This window comes from Cygnus olor, chromosome 6 (genome assembly GCF_009769625.2).
Source record: "Cygnus olor isolate bCygOlo1 chromosome 6, bCygOlo1.pri.v2, whole genome shotgun sequence".
NCBI classification, from domain to species: domain Eukaryota; kingdom Metazoa; phylum Chordata; class Aves; order Anseriformes; family Anatidae; genus Cygnus; species Cygnus olor.
The window spans coordinates 8,435,088-8,455,179 of record NC_049174.1 but is presented as its reverse complement, the minus strand read 5'-3'; the positions used below and the strand labels follow the sequence as shown (position 1 = coordinate 8,455,179).

General features: G+C 40.2%; 1 protein-coding gene across 4 annotated transcripts in view; it reads right to left on the bottom strand.

Moving 5' to 3' along the window:
- The window catches only part of SPAG16 (sperm associated antigen 16), a 403,853-nt gene that overhangs the window by 162,536 nt on the left and 221,225 nt on the right, over positions 1 to 20,092 (bottom strand). For all 4 annotated transcript variants that reach the window (XM_040561425.1, XM_040561424.1, XM_040561423.1 and 1 more), the window contains one exon: positions 2,644 to 2,829. In XM_040561425.1, the coding sequence (XP_040417359.1) occupies positions 2,644 to 2,829 (186 nt within the window). The remainder of the gene's footprint in view (positions 1 to 2,643; positions 2,830 to 20,092) is intronic.

The following is a 20,092-nucleotide window of genomic DNA, read 5'->3' as shown; positions in this document are numbered from 1 at the left end:
GTTATATGGTACCCAGCACAGCTGGCTTCGTGCGTATCGGAGAACTCCAGGCACACAACAGATTTATAGGTGGCACTCTGGGCAACGCCTAGGGTTAAGTGTTGCCAAACTCAGCCAATTAGCTTAGCCAAGTAGTACTGCCAAGCCAAAATACATTGTGGCTTCTTTTCTGTAGCATTTCTATATAGAAACACCAACAAATAAACAAGCCAAACTGAAAATACCAAGTTAATCTGTCAATAACTTTTTTTTCCCCTCTCTCCGCATATTGCCATGTATTCTGTATGGGTTGCTTTTTCACTGGAATTCAGTTAACTTGGGCATAAGGATGGACTGCAGCTGACTGTTCTGCAGAAGCAGGTTTTCAGGTAAGATGTCTTAACCCTGAAACCATCATGGTCTTGTCATCAAATCCTTTTTTTTTTTTTTTTTTTTTTAACAGAGACTCCTCGAGAGTGCCTCATTTTTCTGCTGTACCCATGTTATATTAGGTGTGTACAGCATCTTTTCTACATACCTTGCAAGTTCATCCAAACAGACTAGCTGAACATAACTTGATTTTTTGGACCTAGTTAATGTAACATAGATGAACACATGGACTCTTATTGTGAGCAGACTGGAAGTCCACCAGTGAGGTGTGCAAGTGAAGCTTTCTATGTGCTTCTGAATATTCCCCTTTTAAGCACTCCTGCTCCCTTTACCCACTGAGTGTTCTGCATGACTTAGGGTCTCACTAATCATATGCTGATAACTAGCCTTTCACATCATGGCTGCGCTCCTCACTCTTAGAATTTTCAAAAGCAAAATGCACATCAGATACACTGAAGGTAGAAATGAGAGTTGTTAATGAGTGTGAGTGGGAGGCATGGGTTGGCGATGAAGATTTGCTTTGATACCTCTGACTACAAAAGCTTCCTTGGTAGAGAAGATATTTTAAAATGTCTAAACAAAACCTCCCTTATGCAAATTCAAACCCATTCTGACATAAAATTAAAGCTATTCTTAGTATTATTTCTTAAAGGTCACGCATATGCCATAAAGGCTGATCAAAGTATTAAAATGCTACAACAGGTTAAGAAAAGAGGCAACGATACAATAGATTTCCAGTGCTTTCATCTCTCAGCAGAACACTGACCATTAATCCCTATTATTGGCAGTGAGGGTGGAAGCATCATCTGTTATCAGAACTGGCTGACAATTTCTGTTATAAAACCTAATTCTAATTGCCTTGAACTTCGTCAAAAGTTAAAACTCCTTTGTCTGTGGTTTTATGAAACCTGAACGTTTGTTTCAAGCTTTTGTTTTAGTTGCTGCTCTCCGCTTAGCCAAAATAATTCATCCACTTTTAAGAATAAGGGGAGTGAAAGGATACACTACTTATCTCATGTTGAAAACAATGTGGTTTTTTTTTATATAATTTAATGCTTCCCCATTTCTTGATTTGAAGGCAAGGCTAAGAATCTGATGCTGACAGAGTTTTAATTAGCTCTCAAAAAAAAATCTGTTCATATTTGACCGAACTATAAAATTTTGAAAAAATCTCAACTCATCCATGAAGTACTTCACTTACAACCAAAACCCTGCACCAGCTTCACCAAGTGTGCTCCCATATAGGGCTCTGGATCTTGGTTGCAGGGCTCACTGCAATTGCAGCAGACTGGGGCTGATCTAGACAAAATGGGAGAGAGAAGAAAGTGTCCCTTTGCTTTTCCAGTGAAGCTTCTTTCCCTGTTGTGGCCAACAAGCTTGAAGCAGTATTTTGCCTCATTCAAATACAAAGGAAGAAAAAGACAGAGAGGAAATGGCAAACCCGTTAGGACTGGATGATAAAGAACCAGGGAAAACACAAATGAGACTGGAGAATTATCCGCGGACTGATGACATTCAGTTGTTAGAAATCAGACCAAATACAGTGCAGGGGTGTCAGTAATACTATTCCTGAGTTACTCAGGAGTCTAAAAGGAACAGTTCAAAACAAAATCCCATTCCATTCCTTTAAGGCGTACATTATTCAAAATATGTCACCTCAAATATAACTGAATAAAGTTGAAGAACTAATAATTAAGTGGTAAGCAGGAATATACTAGTATTTCCAGAAGCACCTTCATAAAAATACATTTGCCTGAGTAATAAAGAAAATGAAGAGGTATAGCTGATTTATTAATCAGGACTCACACCTTGCCAAAACATATATAATGAATAAAATAAATTTCCATTTGTCTAACCTAAAATTAAAGTGTGTTGTGCTCATAAGCTAGAAATACAAAATAGAAAACCAAATTAAATTTTTGTTGTTACTTATTTAAATTACATACTGAAGTTTCACAAAGCTGTGACCTTAAAACCAAACAAAACCCTACAATAACAACAACAAAAACAAGCACAGAATCACAGATGCCAAATAAAAGCAAATACTGTTCATGGCACTCTTTTAACTCCTTCCCGGCTCTTGAATTTGTAAAGCCTTTATCTAGTAAATGACATCAAAGTTGTTTGTTCTGCACCACCCCCTTTAATCCCTTCACATTCCTAAAGTGAGATCCACAAACTGGTGCTGGACATCTCTCTGAGTGGGCTAAAACACAAAACAGTGGTTATTAAGAAAAGCTATCCATCAGCTAAGTATCTCCAGTAAGTCCATACCTGTTCACATCCCATATTTTACTGGTGCTGTCCATAGAGGCAGAAGCCACAAAATCACCACAGGAATGCCACGAGCAGTCCCATACAGCTTGGGCATGTCCTTGCAAAGTCAGAATGCATCCACCCTTTGAAAGGTCCCAGATCCGCACTGTTGCATCTCCACTAGAGGTGACCAACTGGGTGCCACTGTTGCAAGGAAAAGTAAAGAGTAGTTTAGAAAAAATGGTTAAATAACAACTGTAGATTTTACATTAAAACACATATGAATAAAAATTTATTTGCAATCATATTTTTACTTAACACTGCTTTCTGATATATCATAGATGAAGCAGTCATGTATTAAATGTGCTATCAAAGGAGAAGAAAAGATATGAAGTAACTATCTTCCATAAGAAAGTAAATATGGGTTCCAGAAACGACTTTCTTACTTTTTGTAGCCTATTTATGAGTTTATTGATAAAATAACTTAAGCCCAGGGAACAGCTTTCAAAATAGAATAAAATACCTTCACTGAAGTATTTATTTGCCAAATCCACAGCATTTGCTACATATAAATTATTGTTTAAGCATCCTAATTTTCTCTCTTGTGACTCAATACAGGCACTCTAACGCACTCACTGTCTACTTCATTGGTGCATTACATAAATGGAAAATACAGCATCCAACTCAGATTTCATGGCCAAAACTTCAGGTATTATCTAGTATGGTTCTACTACACGGAAGCATGGACACGGTGGTAGATTAAAGGTCCACGTGGTTCAGCAACTTACATTACACCACAACTAGGAGTGCAGTCTTAATTAATAGAAACCAGTGAGAATAAATAAGCAGAGTGGTATAACACTCTCCCAGCCCCAGGCTGTGGCTCAGGACTTCTTTGAGACAGAAGCTGTATATCTTCATAGTTAACAACCATCCACAGACTGTTTTTGCCACGGCAAGTTAATTCTTGAACATATGCACACCACTGGTACCTACAATCTCTTGTGTCAAGAGTTCCAAAATGTAATTAGGCATTGTGTGACAAATTATTTGAGGGTCATAAATACCTTACTTCATTTCATTTGATGCGTCTAATTCTAATATTGTGATTAAAAGTACACACTGACTACACATTTACCTTCTCCAAGCCAATTGTGATATTACAGGTTACCTATCACAGTATTTCACCCACAAAGCTAAAGACCCCCATTACTTTGCATTCATCTGCGTTGATTTTCATCTGCCGTTTCATCATCAACTGTTACAACTGGAATTCTTCTCCTGCAATTCTTAACATGCAACCAGCATTTTCACTGCCCTAATTATTCTGATCAGCAATTCTTCCACCTCATTCTTTTCCCCAGTTTCCAAGATCAGCTTAATAACTTCGGTCCCAGCACAGATCCCTGTGGGTCTCAGATAGTCATTTCTCCATTCTGAACATGACATTTTATTCCTACCCTTTCACCACTTTTTAAACTCACAAGAGATTTTTCCTTTTTATTCATGACAGTTTTGCTTCTTTGAGAGTTTTTGTTGAATGACCTTAAGAAGAATTTAGTGAAAATCCAAGTGTACCAAATTTATGAGATCTCCCCTGTTCAAATGCTCAGTGAGCCCTTCAGAGAACTCTAATAGATTTCTGAGACAATATTCAAAGCTGTGTCCACACCTCCCAGTGCGCTTCAGTAATACAAATGTATCCAGGATCCCGAAATTTTGCTTCTTAATATCATTTCTACCAGTCTTCCCAGTAGAAAGGTTACAGACTGATCCACACCCATTGATCCCAGAGCCTTTTAAAAACACTGAAAAAAGTTAATGCAGCCTTCCCAAGTTATACCAGTCATGGTGAAGCTTTTCTATTTTAGTTACAAAAACAAGTGAAGGCCAAAAATATACTAACCTTGGGTATTCAGACTAATTTCTCTGCTGTTATCTCACCAACATCAGTAAAAAGATCTAGCCTTTAGGATCCAATAAACACTGTTTTTATCGGAATAATGGGAAGTACGTTAGCACAGGTGGTACAAGTCCTTCTTCCAAAGCTCTGGATGTAAAACTGCTTGCTGGTTGATTTGAGCAACACTACTGTAAAACTTAGACTACCTAAATATTTAGTTCACTGTTACTGTTAAAAAAAGAATAAAAGAAAAAAAATGAAAAGAGGGCAGAAGGGAAAGGTTGTCAAAATATAACGTGTCGGCTTTATTCTTCCTTACCTACTTTTCCAATAGATGTTCACCAGATTGTTTCATAAAAGCATCTAAGACAGCTTGAAATATGTGCATCATTTATTTGATAGATCTTAAGGGGAATTTTGCCTTTATGAAATACCACCTAACTAAACTTTTGATCATTTTTTAACACTTATAGTTTAGATTGTTATTTTCTGTGAAAATACCATTATAATCCTCATTAAGGCAGATGCGTTCCCCTACCTAAGACAAAGCTTTGTGAGTTTAATCTCTAAAAAATTTGAACGCAGCCCAGTAATAATTCTGAGGCATGTTCACGTACAGCAAGGCATAAAGGCTTGAAGCCAGAGTGAGGGCTGCAGGAGGAGAACCTGATTTGTCAAGCTGCTAGGAATAAATGTGTTTTTATTAATGAAACACTTGTACTTTTAATAACTCAACCTAGATCTCACTTCTGGAGATGGATGAAATTAGTGAAATGACAAATTACCATACCCTTTATACGTTTATGAAATAAGATCTATTTTAAAACAAATTCAGAAGCAGGTATAAAGTGGGACTGATGAAATCTATAATTGATTCAGAGGGCAGCAGGCACTGCCACTGTTGTGAATCGCAAAAAAAAAGATTTATTGCTTATGCATTTTTTAATATATAATCCCAAAAATGCCACATGAAGAACTGGTTCCTTGGGCTGCATTTTAAGAAGACACCATCCAGGCAGCGATGAAAATCTTTCAGAAAACAGATATGAGCAGGAAGGTAGCACAAATGGATTCAATTTGGCAATCTGTGGCAGGGGAAAGAGTTACAAATGAGGTTTAGCACTCCTCACAGACCAAAGGGGAGAAAAGCAGAGCTCGTGGAGACAAAAGAGCGGTTTGTGGAGGAGAAGTTTTGAGGAACAGACTGATTGTCGTTTTTGCCTGCACTAAAATGCTCAGAAACAGGTATTGTTTCATTACACAGAGCTGCAACTCTTCTTTAATCGCACAATCACTTTATACATGTGATACAAGATTATCTGAAAAAAATAAATCAGGAAAAGTGGATGTTTTTAATGATTAAGTCTGTCGGTTTATAATATCCACACAATCCTCTAATGTTTGACTGATTTTCAAACAAAATGCACACTGATTTTTAATATAAAACCATATGGAAATACAACAGTATATGCTCAGCCTTAATTATCAACAGCTATATACATAATCTCCATTTGAATTTAAAATTGATCACTAACAGAGAAAGCTCCAATTAGTTCTGTGCCATATGTATATCTTTAATTCAGAAGCTATTAAACACTTTTAATTCTTTGTATTCACCAAACAAATCAAGGAACCAGACAATGTATTAGGAGACAAGAACAACATAAACCTGATCTTCTTCTGTCAACTCAAACATTCAAATTACGTAAATAACTTTGACAGCTTCTAGAAATTTGGTGCTAGCAATAAACTTAGTTATTCACTTTTAAAGAAACTAGCAGTGTATTTGGTTACAAAGCTATGCAGACCCAATCAGTTGGCTTCACATGGTCTCACTTGCTCTGTTTTGAGGGTTTTCTCTTTAGACTGTCTAGCTGACTAAAGCACTAGCGCAGCCAAAATACACCTGCATAGCTTGGAACCAAGTCTTTGTGCAGAATAAACTCTCTGGACAATGTTCTAGACAATGGAGCCTGTTACATCTGTAATTCCCACACTGTTTCTAGGGACAGGTCTTTTTCCCTAATAGCAAATATGGATACAGTTCTACTTTTCCACTGATTTCAGGTACTCCATCAATGCTATATCCTGCCATTCCTGAAATGCTCAGAGAGGAGAGATCCTTGGAAGAGCTCATTCCACGGCCCACAGGAGCAGATGGACCATTAACTTTGCAAACCTTAACGAACCTTCCCTCCCTCATATTCTCAACACACACATTCCCTTTCATTATATATTCCTCCTTCTTCCAGATTCATTGTTCTCACAGCAAGATGCCTCTCCTTCAATGAATTACCTTACCCACTTGCAGACACATCAATAATAAAGGGTTGCTTTCAGCAAGAGCACCCCCTTCAGCATGGCATTACCCTAGGACATTTCAGGTGATGGTTTCCTTCAGGGAATGCAGGTAAGATGTCAGCAGTAGCTTCCGGGATGGTGTTGTGCTGCCAAGAGCTGACCAGCACGGCAGCGTCAGGGCAGCTGCAGATAGGGCCCCTCATGGGAAGGCCACGGGGCAAAACCAGTTGGGAAAATCTGAAGATTTCCTGACCACGGACCCCATCCTTCAAAAAAACTTACACAGGTTGCCCTTTTGCATAGCCAAAATAATGGATGAAGCCATCGGGTGCCTGAGGGTCTCTCTCTCAGTATCCCAAAACTACCAGAGCAATACCTCTTCATAACCACTGAGCGTTCACCGAGCTTTACTCCGAGCACTGGTGCAGACAGGTTACATTTCCTTTCCCTACAGTTTAGTTGGTAACTAACAGCAATGCAGAGCTCTCTGTCCACCGTACCTCATATTCAGAGTTAATCTCAGCAATATCAGTTTTAGAAGTTGTCAGCACCAGTCCTGTGAACAAGGCAACAATTTCACTGCTCTATTCTACACGGCACTGAGTGAATGGAGCAACATCTGTGCTGCTAGCATTTGTATGTATTATTTATGCAGTGGTGCGGACATGCCCGGTGTTCTGCAGACATAAAGCAAAATGCAGCGCCTTTCCTGAGACAGTTACAGCCTAAATCAAGAGGAGGGGAGCAAAGCCTTACACACAGTGCTGGCAAATAACAGTTCTCAAAGCAACGCACCAAAACCAACACCACTTGTGTTAAAGTTTTGTGTCCCAGGAGAGCTGCAGCAGCTAACAGGAACTTAGCAGTGCAGTATCAGCAACTCAGCAACACATCATAAGCATGTAGTCTAAAATGTTCCAGGATTAACAGCTTTTTACAATGGCAAATGAATACAGTAAAATCAATCCTAAGCAACTGGAAAAATGTTCTCTCATTTACTTTATTCATGCAATTCTTCTAAAGCACAATTCTAAAAGTCACTGGACTATTGGCACTATCAGAGCAGGTAGACCCAAAGCACACCAAAACCCAAGGGCAGAACTGCAAATACTGTTAGAGATCACTAATTTTGGTGACATTATATGCTAAGCTAAAGAGGAAAGATAGTGAAGAAAGAAGGAAGTGTTTAGTGTACAGCTGTGCAACTCTTAATAGAAAAGAGATTTGTTCCATGAAAAACAGAGCTAATGAAGCCTGAATGCCTATGGATGAGTCTTTTGCCTCCTAGCACCATCACCTTAGCTGTTGATTAAATATGTATGTTAGGAATTGCTCCATCCTTTAGACTCTGGTCTCTCAAACTCTGTCAGAGTTAGCCTGCAGGTTAAAAGTTACCGGGGAGCACAGGATAGGGGGTAAGGAACCTGTGCGGAAGCAGCGCAGGGAGCGCATCCTTGTAAGCTTTGTTTTGCTAGGGAACAAGGCAAAGAACTGCAATGCAGATAGTTGCATTAGGGAAGCACACACCTACCAGTAAGGTCCACCTCAGGTCATGAGAGAGCAGCATTTAAACACACTCTGTTCCATTTGATACTAGAAACAAGGGAAGGGATGGAAATGCCAAGCCTGAGTTCAGCTCCACAGTCATCATTACTCTTCTTTATTGCCCTGCTTTGCCGTGGTGCATTTCTGTCACAGCCACTAGTTTGCTTCTCACCAGAGAGAGGGCGAAAACTGGCTGAATTTAAAACACATCGGGGTCAACAGGTCATTAAAAAGGTTCCTGTAAGAAAACACTGAAAGGACAACGGGTGATTTTTTCCACAGCAGGCAGGAGACTTGCCCAGCTCCTTGCTAAAGGCTGGTGTGGACACAACGCTCTGCGAGTGCAGAGGAAGACAGCACGGAGTCCTGGAAGAGGAATACATCAAGGGTTACACGGAAACAGCATCTGGCTCAAAACTTCTCTGAAATGAGCAGCAGAGCCCAGGAGGGTACTGAGACAAGCCTTCACAAATGCTTTTCCCGTTCTTACCCATGCCTGGGCATTCTCCAGTACTCGCTGTCGGGAACAGGATGGCAGGGCAGGAGAATTTGGCACGTGCAGCCAAAGTCCTGAGCCTGCATTTGAACAACATTCACAGCAGCAAAGATTTTGCTTCCAAGAGATTTTGTATCCTTGAGATACAGCCTTAAGACGTAGTTCACTTTTATTCTTTTAATCCTGGAGTCACGTTAATTCTTCTAAGGGATATTTTGTATTAAAACCCCTATTTTTTTGATGCCTATGGTTTGTTTTGGCTGTTGCTTTCATTATCCTCATGGACTGTATGTGTCTAAGACATACCTTAATTGTAATATGTTACATCCTTTGGAATAATCTTAAGCCCAATTTTACTCCTTTTTTATTAATAGACATAAAATATCATTTATACAGAAGGTGAATGCTAGAATACTCAGAAGTATAACCATGAAAATGTCTTGTCTTTTCCTCATTTACCACCAAAGCTGAGGCGAAAAAAAAGAATTTAATTTCAAAGATGCAAAATCAATCCTAAACTGATATTCTGTAAACCAATGAAGAAGTTTCCAAGACAGAAAGCAGTGCAGAAATCAGCAGATGCTGGATAGCAAGTAGGTGCATGGCTTTCTGTCTGAGAAAAAATGAGAAAAAAACCTACAACACTTCTGCAAAAGTCTGCAACGCAAAGCTACCAGCTGGAAATTGTCAGCAAATTGTCAATGCATAGCATGCCAAGTGCAAACTCAAGGTAATTTTTCATTCCATATTATCTAATTGCTCGATCTTTTGATCATTTGTTTATGCCTATATATTGACCTGAGACAGGACGCTTGTTTTCCCCGCCATCCTATCTTACCGACAGCTGGGTGTGATATTAAGGAAAAAGAAAGTAAGCATTGTTTTGGTATGACCCCTCTCCTCAGTGCTTCTGGAGGAGAACTGGCATCACAAAAGTAGTATTTATTTATTTATTCTTTAATGTTCACCTGATTTATTAAAACTTCCTTGAGGCTACATTACACTTTCATGGCTACGATGTTGTAAAGATAACATGCTCCTGCTACCAAAAAAGATTCCCAGGATGGTATATACGAATTGTCACAGAATTAATTTAAGTCACTTATAAACAAGTCCTCCATATTTTAAAGCATTTTCCCTTTCTGAACTGGTTGCTGCTGGTAGAAGCTGGCACATCTAACCATGCGCAGACACAGAAACCATTTTTTTTTACCCGGTGCCACCTCCCATTGCTATTACCAGCTTGTTTCTGTCACAGTGCACGGTTATTCCTTTAACTCCGGGTTTTGGCCTGCTCGAAATGTAGCCTCAGCATCATGATGATATTTTGTTATGTCCACAAGGTAGCAGATTGTTCCCATTCAGCTTATAATCTACAAAGACCGCAGTCAGGCCTGCTCCATTCAAATCCATTACTTTGCTAAAATGAGCTAGACACCTCTGCAAAAATACGGAGCATGTGCCATTCACTGCAGGCTAGTCTTTTTAAAGTATAAAAAATGGGTTAGCTGTCTTTCAATGTCATGCAATTAAGAGTGGTTAAATGAGATTTTAAAATAATTTAGGCACCTGGTAGAAGACAGTTTTTAATACACGCAAAATTGCCTTTTAGGAGGCTTTGGAAGCACATCAGGTAAGGAATAAAAATGGAAAAAGATAAACTGGTTACAATATTTGGAGCTTAGATGCAGCGAAATCCATGTCAGGACAGCAGGCGCCAGACAACGCAAGGGTCCCTCCGAGATTTAGAGACCAATGGACACCTTTTTAACCAAGAAAGGTGGTTAACCAATAAATATTGCAAAATGTCTGCATTTTCCAGAAACACCATCTATTTCTACCATTCCAATGTTTTCCCTCATCAATGTTAATGTTAGCTAAACTCTCCCTACAAAGTATTACATTTTAAAAATAAATAGGTGTGTTTAGCCCACATAAAACTATGCACAGTACCAATCAGTATCCATAATATGCATTAACAGCATGTTTATAGTGTGTCATGCCAAATCTCAACACCCATCCCATCAGGCACATCGTTCTACCTCCACTGAAGCAACTCCAAAACCTCAAATTTTAATAAAGGGCTGTTGAAGTAGGGAACAGCCTGGTCTGGAAGGAGTTCAGATACAAGAATTCCATGTACGGAGCAGATTTATGACCCGTATTAACAATGATAATCCTGTGTCACAGTTCCCCTCAAAGCCAGTGTCACAGTTCCCCTCAAAGCCAAAGTTGTGGGTCAGCCATTTCAAATCCATTATCAGCCCCAAATGGTTGTCCGGTGATGTCTAATCTCAATCAATAGGCAGTAATGAGCCACAGCCATTAATCCCATCTGCGTGTTTGCACAAAGCATCATTTTTAAGCTGTGTATTTACATGCACAGAGAGTTCAGAGGGCGCACAGAGACTTCACAGCATGTGAAAAGTTCTGCACTGGGATTTGAACGTTTCCCAGGCACCTGGAAGAATATTTAGCTCACGCTGTATAACGATCTCTTGATAGCGAAAGCCCAGGAAAATGCATAGGGCAGTGCACTAGGCAAGTGCTTATATTTTGGGCAACTGATGATCTTACTGAGCCATGCCCTGGGGATAGGAACATAACCAAAGGCAGAGGATTACTTAGTGGAGGCAGTGATCAATAACAAATTAAGGACTGAATGAGAGTCGAAATGCTGAATGTCAACAGAACCCTGGGTAGCTACAAGAGAAAGCAGAACACCAAAATTAATATAGTCTTCCATCCTGTAACACAAAGGTTTGATATGAAAAGTGAATTTCCACTTATGAGGCCATGCAGTCTAACACCTGATCACTCGAGGCAGAAAAACAAAAACAAACACAAACAAACAAACAAAAAAACACCAAAACCTCAAACCCAGCAACACTTAGCGAGCTGATCTCAAGCACACATACTGTGGCCTTCTTCCTTTCTGTTCCCCATTAATTTTGTACAGAAACAAAGAATACAATTACAACAAGCTGAGAACAGGGTTTCCCATCCATGTCCTTCAAAGGTCAAGGAAGTCCTGATGCTTATTTCACAGTTGGTCAACACCTCCTGCTACCTGTGCCACTGTAACTGAAATTACCCAAATTACTGCAGTGACGCAGGTTAAGAGGAGATGCATACATACAACAAATAAATGACAGCCATACAACTCATGTCTGCCATTTGTACTCAAGACAGATTTCTTTACTTCAGCCATTAAAGCTTGTTGCATGCTAATGAAGATTCTGAATTAATTCGATATTGAAAACAGTAATGTACGTTTCAAGCCTTGCAATGAGATTCATGCCAGGAAACTCAAAATCTCCACAGATCAATCTCTGAACATAATGCCCAAGGGTTAGGGCATAAGTTCTGAAGGGTTTACTAAGAAAACATATTAAATACTAAAGAAATACATTAGGAAATGTTGCATGTATACAGTGAAATGAAACCAGATCCACGACTAATAGAACATATTGAAATCCTTGCATGGGTTAATCTTCTAAATTTGCGGTAAAATAGCTGATATAAAATTATTACATGTGCTGCTGGTAAAGCAGCACCAACCAGAAAGCACTTATAATTCTAAACTGCACTGAAGTGGTCAGATTATTTCTGGCAAGAGGAAATAAATGGAGGAAACTGACACTACTGCAAGGGAAGATCCTGACTTCAGGCACACCAATCCCATAATCAAGCTTTTCCTCCGTAACACACAAAACGTTATTTTTGTCCCCAGAGAGATCACCGTGACTAGGAGATTTCATGTTACACTCGTGTTAGGAGGACGGCAATCCTGGGGAAGAAGTGGAACCGAAGCTTCCCGTAGCAGAGCTCTCCAGGTGGGTGCAGGGAGGAGCTGAGCAGCGGGGCTGGGCTGGCACCAGGGCTCTGGAATCAAACAAGGGAAGGCTCTGGATCCTGCCCATCCCCACAGCCGACCACAGCATGGGTCCTTGCCCTAATCATCACCTCCCAATGTCCTTGACAAAAATACCAACGTAGGTGAAACCCAAGCTTCCTATCTTAAAAGGGATGTTTCAGTACAATTCATGGTGTTTTTTTAAATGCATTCCAAGTATTTTGGGTTTATTTCCAACCCGAGTATCTTACAGGCTGCCTCACAATTGAGACACCATTCTCCAGTCAACCCTACCAGTAATGTTTGTTATTTTAACAGCTACATGTTAGAAATGCACATTTTAACAACATAATGAACATGTATATCTCCTTACCTACTCCACTAGAAACCCTCACAGCAGACTTTAGGGACAAAACAATTGCCTTTATTGCACAGAAGAAAACAATAATGAACCAGGAATGTTAAAGGCAGCGAGATTATAATTGCACACAAAGAAACATAACAGAAAAGATTCTATTAAGAGAGATGTTTTGATGTCTATAGCTACTCTGAATGAGCTAGAGTAAGGCGTTCAGCCGAAACAGGCTTGGGCCAACAGTACTGCCACCAACCCAAGCAGGAAGCAGCAAGCTTTCTGTAACATTAACTCCCCACTCCCAAGTAGGAATAAATACCGATGAAGCTAGAAGAAACCCTACACTGCCCCAAAACCTGAATGCTTTGCAGTGAAAAGCAGCTTTTGCTCACAACCAAAGCAAATGACTTGAACATCTGCAAACTGCGTTACTTCTGGTGACTGCGGGGCAGCAGCTCTATTAGGAACAGCAGAAACTGGGAATCAGGGTGACACACACAAAAACAAACCCTGGAATTCCACGAGGAGACAGCAAATTTCTACAAACATTCATCCAGCACATTCACAGCTTCACCAAAGCTGAACTAATAGGTTTAGAAGTATACCATTTGAGTGGCGCTCTGTCAAAGAGATTTCAACTGCATCTTTCTCCTCCTTCTTTCTATCAAAGAATTTATCCTAGGTTTTTTTCCTTCAAGAAAATTCTGTACAGTTTCTACACCAGATCTATTTACCTACACAGCTGATCCAAAAGTTCTCCTAATTTCTAAAAGTCTAAACATTCGAACATTCATATCAAAATATTACTGATTTCAATAACTAAACCCTTTTTTTTTTTTTTTTTTTTTTTTTTTGTAAATAGAGTGATTAAACTTGACACCTCTTTTGGGACACCACCAAAGATGATCACAATGCCTTTTCAACCAATAGCACTGGTTTGATGAGCCCAATACCATGCCTGTTTGCAGGTCTAAAATTCACGTAATAATGGAATGGAGCATGCAAGACAGTCATTTAATAATAATGAGATCATTTCTATGGAAGCAAGGCTTTTGGTACATTTGAAAACTTTATCTTATAGACAAGCATAAAATCTAAATGACATTATAAAGATATGACAGCTAAATAATAACTTAAATAATGCCATAAGGATCAGCTATCTTTTTATACCCATTAGGAGCTTAAATGTATCCGAGGCCATGCACTACAGGTATGAAGATTTATGTCCTTACGAAGGAGGCTTTAAAGAGGTGCTTCACATTTGTGATGGAGGGACAACAAACTCATGAGTAAAAAAAATTGCATTCATTCATCTGGGAAAAAAAATAAAGATAGCAAATGCACAGGGTAGAGATCAGAGAAAAGAAACCATAAAAGCCCTGTAAGAAGTCCCTTAGAAATTCTGAGTCGAAATTAAACTTTGATTTGCCCCAAATCAAACCCACTACTACCACCCTAAAACAGTTTTCAAAGCAAAACTAGTGACAGCACAGTGCTCCTTCAGCACCCCCTCTCACTCTATCATGGAAAACTCTCTGAAAAATTGTGGCCAAGGAGGGAGACGGTGCCGCTGATGTTTCTGCGGGCATTTCTCAAGGTGTTTGTAAGGCTGGGTGACACCCTTCGGAAGCAGATGGCCTCAAATTCTTTTCTTCATCCTCTTACAGAGGCTTCAGGTGTCTTTTCTACTGGTGCCCCCTGCTTTCACTCAGATAGCCCTAACTCTGGGGAGCTCAGGAAAAACACATCATCTGGTAGCTTGCTTGGAAGCAGGTGTATGCTCATACAAACATCCTGTGAGACGGGATTTACACTTCAGAACCACATTCCCTTCTCCCTCCCCTATAAAACAGGGAAACGAAGTTATGTCTCACTACACACAAAAAAGAAAACTAACGTACAGGAGACAAAGCATACAAACAGATGAACAAACCAGCTATGCATCTACAACTACAACTCTTAAGCAATACAAAAGAAAAAAAAAGATGCAAAAAAATCAATGTAAACATCCTCTCAGAATCTTCTAAAATATAAAAAACTTGACTTCATTTCGGCTGCCATAAAGCCTTAAAAGCTACTGCAAACCCTTCACACCAGCACCACCACACTCCACACACATTTTAAGTGGCTCCCATTGTACCAGAGCCCTTTTTAAAAATCTGAGCCACACGTGCAAACCAGCAGAAAATGCCTAATGAGGCAATCAACAAAACAGTCGTGATAAAAAATCCTTGCTCTTAAGAATAAGATGTCAAAGTTTACCTTAAATATTGGGAAGGTTTCCTACTCTTTCTTAGTTTTACACAAAGATTTCCAGAGGTTTCCGACCACTGGCTTTTGCATTTTAGTATGTAAAACCACCTGTGAAAATAACTACAGAGTGGTTCCATCAAAGGGCAGCATTTTATTACAATGTAATTTCTTCCTGTAATTATTTGAAATACGCATTTGAATTGCTCAATAGGAGGACTGCTTCTTCTGTCAGCTATTTTCCTCTCTTTTCTCTCTTAAACTGTCATCAGCATTTCTCTCTCCTGCTGTTTGCGGAATTATTGTAATGGAGAAATTATTAGTGAATCATTAACTTTGAGTGGTCAATATTTCCACCAACCAAGAAATGGAAGCCAAAGGTAGTTTTCCAATAAAGCGTGGTCATTCTGGGTGAAAAGCGAAGCCTATTCAGTAACCACACTATGGAGCTGCAGACTGTTTGCTTTTTAAAATCAATGTAATGACGGACTCTTAAAGTTCCTGATAGAAAAGAAAGAAGCTGCATTTTGTCCTGCCAAGTATTTTCAATCCGGAACAGTTTTAAAGGACAGTTCTGGTAAGGGAAGGATTTCTTTAAAAAGGAAAGAGTAGTGACAAGTCCAATCAAACTTCTACAACTAAAGCAGCTGTCCCTCAACATCAAAATGCATGCAACAGAATTTTTTTTTTTGTCTTCCTATTGAAATAGGAAAGTGTACTGCTTCAAAGCAGATGCAACAACCTTTGCTGAACACGACCAGTCTAATGATCGATGTTTTGAACGTCAAACAACACAGACGGCCCACGGTCTGTCGGCACAACCACTGCAAAGACAGAAATCAGGCAGTAAGGTGTAAAAAGAGACACAGGATGATTTGACAACAAGGAAAACCTCCAGAAGTTTGGATATCTGCTTGCTACTCTGGGCTGCACAAGAAAACACTCCTTGGCATGGCAGGAGTAACAGAAAAGAAGGCAAATTCTGCACAATAAAAAAGCATCTAAATGCATAGCAAAGTTACGATTATGCCATCCTATATTTTCCAAAGGCACACTGCACAACTGATCTCTACAAAGGAAAATAAAATGATACGCACATTGCTTTTTCTTAAAATAGATACTCATCAACAGTCAACACATCGCCTTGAAATGATATAAAACTTGTTACAGATACACGTCCCAGAAAGGCGCAGGGAATAACCAACAGTTACACGTGCCAGAACAGATTAGTATGGGTAGAAACATTTGGCTTATGGAAGTGGGTGGAAGGGGAAAAATTTTAATCACATCCATTACCTGGTTATTGATTTTTTTTTGCCAGGCTGATCCTGTAGAATACTTATAAAGCCTTTGACATTGGGATGTTTGGCCAAAGATATTCGATTAGTCTAAGCAGAAGCTGAGCTTCTCTCATATTTCATTTATATGTGATTTATTCCTTTGTCCAGCAGAGGCTTTTTATTGATAAAAATAATGAGACTGAGAATCCCAAAGGAAATGAACGCCCACCCACTCAAACATGTTTGTAAAGTAAAAGTAGTAGGCTTTGCTGCCCTGAGAGAGAACTGCGTTACCCGGAGAATGTTTCCTCGTCTAAAAAGTCTGAAGCTTGCCAAAAAGATTTCAAAATAAATAAAACTAGTTTTGACATTAAACTGTTATTACATTTGAAAACACCACACCCATAGTACATACACTGTGGAAGCAACTAAAATAGTTCTGCAGCAGGCTGTTCTTTGTGGAATAAATGAATGCAACTTCCCATATTAGTTTAGTTTGATAAAACATTGTAACAAATGTCTAGTCTGCTAACTGTGTGTTACATGGAGCCAGCTAGATGACTGAAAATTAATCCTGCCACTCAAAAGAAGTTTCAAACCATTGTCAAATTTAATATGTAATCTAGTAACTGAAGGCTTTGTTGAACTCTGTGAATCAAAGATTCTCTAAGAAATTAAATCATTATGCCTTTACAATACTAATGCTCTTCAGAAATCCTAAGTAAAATGTGCCAGCCTATCTTGCATTTCCTTTAATAGCTATCAATAGCAATGAAAGGATAAATAAAAAACATCTGTTTCTGTAGTGAACCCTGAATTAGGTTTTAAAGTGTCTATTTCAAGGCACAAATCAGAATAATTCTATTTCACCGATAGCCAACAGAGACCTTTGTGATTAACCTGAGTCTTACAACTCTTATGTTAATGTTTCAAGCAGAGTTAGTGGATTTTAAGTCTCAGCCTTGTTCAGTGCAGAATGTGGTACTCAACATTTATGGCTGAAAAACTAGCAGAAAAAGTTTTCTGAAGATCACCGTTGCTGGAGCACTAATTAAGAGCAATCTCTGACATCCTGTCAATGAGAGGACCATAAGCCTGGTTGACTCTAGCCGGACCGAAAGGATGCGCGCTGACATTTTTCCTCCTCCTCTCTGAGGTTGAACAGGAGCTCGCCTGACCACTCCGGACCCTCGTTTGAACACAGAGCTTCTCTTACCAGGGACCCTCTGAAGCCTCTGGGGCTGTCAGGTCCCTTCTCTCCTCCAGGTATCCACGAGCCACAGGAGATGAATACTGTTACCTACATGGCTAGTTTTGCATTGTTTCGCTCCTTACTGAAAGATGCCATTAATGGTACTCCATAATTTCAAAGGTGATCGATCAGGAAACCATCTCAGCCTCTCTGCAGGGTTTCTGTGTGCAGGAGCCCCTGTTGTGCAGATGCATCCAGCAGCACGCCGACCTGCAGAGGCAGCCCTGGGCTGCGTGGCATGTGCTGCAGGCCTGCCTGGAGTAGCGGGCATGGTGCTGCCATAGCCAGCAACTGCTGACCCAGCCTGGGCAGCGGCCTGAAGGGCTCCAAACACAGCACTGAAGTCGCTGACCCCAAATGTTGCCGTTAGCTCCCTGTTGGTAGATTTTCTGAAGCTCCAAAAGGTTTAGGTGAAGGTCTGTGTAGATTAGAAAGAGCTTCCAGTAGCAAGGTCAAATCACAAAACCCAGCATTCAGTTACAGCGTACATATAGACAAAGGCTTCTGCATTTAAGGAACATGCATTAGCTTGTAACAGTACCTTGTAGATCCCTTTAGCAGCACCTGTTGCACCTAGAGGTCTCCCTGCTTTCACCAAATAACTACAGAACCAATAAAGTCAGTACTTTTAACAAAAGGGATTAATAGATAATATCCTTTTATTCTCACAGACATTAGAATAAATCTAAGACTAGCCTTCGGAATTACTAAAAGATGAGGAGGAACTGAGGAGCCCTCCTCCGCAGTTCACTCTGCAGGCAGCCGAGAGCTGTAGAGGTGGGGGGAAAAATAGAGTGCCCCCTAATTGTAATTCACCTTGGTTATCAAAGCACTACAGCTCTCAAGCAACGTAAGTGTGACCACTGTGAAGTTCTGCCAAGCTGTTGAGCCTTATTTTTGCTCAACATCTCCCCCCTTTCTCCAAGCACAAGCCCAGTGGGGCTCAGTGAGCAATGAGCGGTGTCAGACTCTGCCTGTTACCTCTGAACAACTGGTCCAGGCTATCCCAAAATCCTGCCCACCCCTCCTTCCTGTGAACAGCTTCCCTGCTGAATTCTGCCTCCCTCTGACAGAAATTCACTGTATTGCACAGACTTGAAGGTTTGCATGAAAAGGGCTACAAACATTTTAGGTTAGTTGACCTGATAAATACTTATATTAAGGACACTAATACTGGCATGTGTGCTGAGCACAGGATTGTAGTGTTCGCTGGAACTTTACAGGACATGAACAAATAGCTCTGCTATTCTTTAGCCATCCAGGAAGGTTACTAATGAAGATGGATAAATCCAGCACACGCCCTGAAATACCTCAGTGCAAGTAGACTCTGGTTCTTAAAGATGCAGTGTGAACATCCTCAGCTTATTTTGGAAACTCTCAGAAGATGCAGATTTTGTCTATTATTCCATTCATTCAGGCCACCTCTTATCCACAGGCAGACTGCACAGCTCTTCTCCAGCTACCCAGATTTCTGACATGAAGCTTGCATGGACAGCAGTCACTCAGGCTCCCTCACTCCTTCATACATATAAAAGCTAAGCTGGAAAACATTCCTAAATTTTTCAGCAGTGACAGGCTCTTGCAACAGCTAGTTTATCTGCAGCCAGACTGGAGTAAAAAGGAGTGTTTGTGTTTGAAGTCTGACCAGTTGTCACCTGAGCTTCAAAAAGGATGCGCTGTTCTCCTCCCTCCATCCAGCTGCTGCACTCCGTAGATGATGGGACCTGTTTGAAGTTTGGCTTTTATTTAAAAAGCTCAAGGCAAAATTCTGCTCTCAGATCTGCAGAGAGCATCACAGCTGAGGTGTTCTGCTCTCCTCACATGCACAGAGCTAGTTCGTTCCCCTTCATCTAGTGTCCTGGGAGCCGCTGCCATGCGAGGAGAACTCGTGGGAGACCGAAGAGCAGGGGAGCACACTGTAAAAAATGATCCAGCACAGAGATCCCACAAGACTCAGGAGCTTCGGTACATCGTGGACTCTCATCTACCCACTGTGCTCATACGTGAAGGAAAAAACTGTTTTTAAGGAAAAATTGGCATGGAATGATGTTTCCCAGTAAGTGCCTGGGAAGCACTTTGTCAGTGAGGGGTAAAGTAAGACTCATCCAACCTCTCCAACCCAACAACCTTCCAGAAACTCAGTGGCTTCTGCCCCTAAGACTTTGTGTCATCATTGCACTAGAGGACGTTGTTGTACATCAATACTGGGAAGGATTCAAATGCAAATCC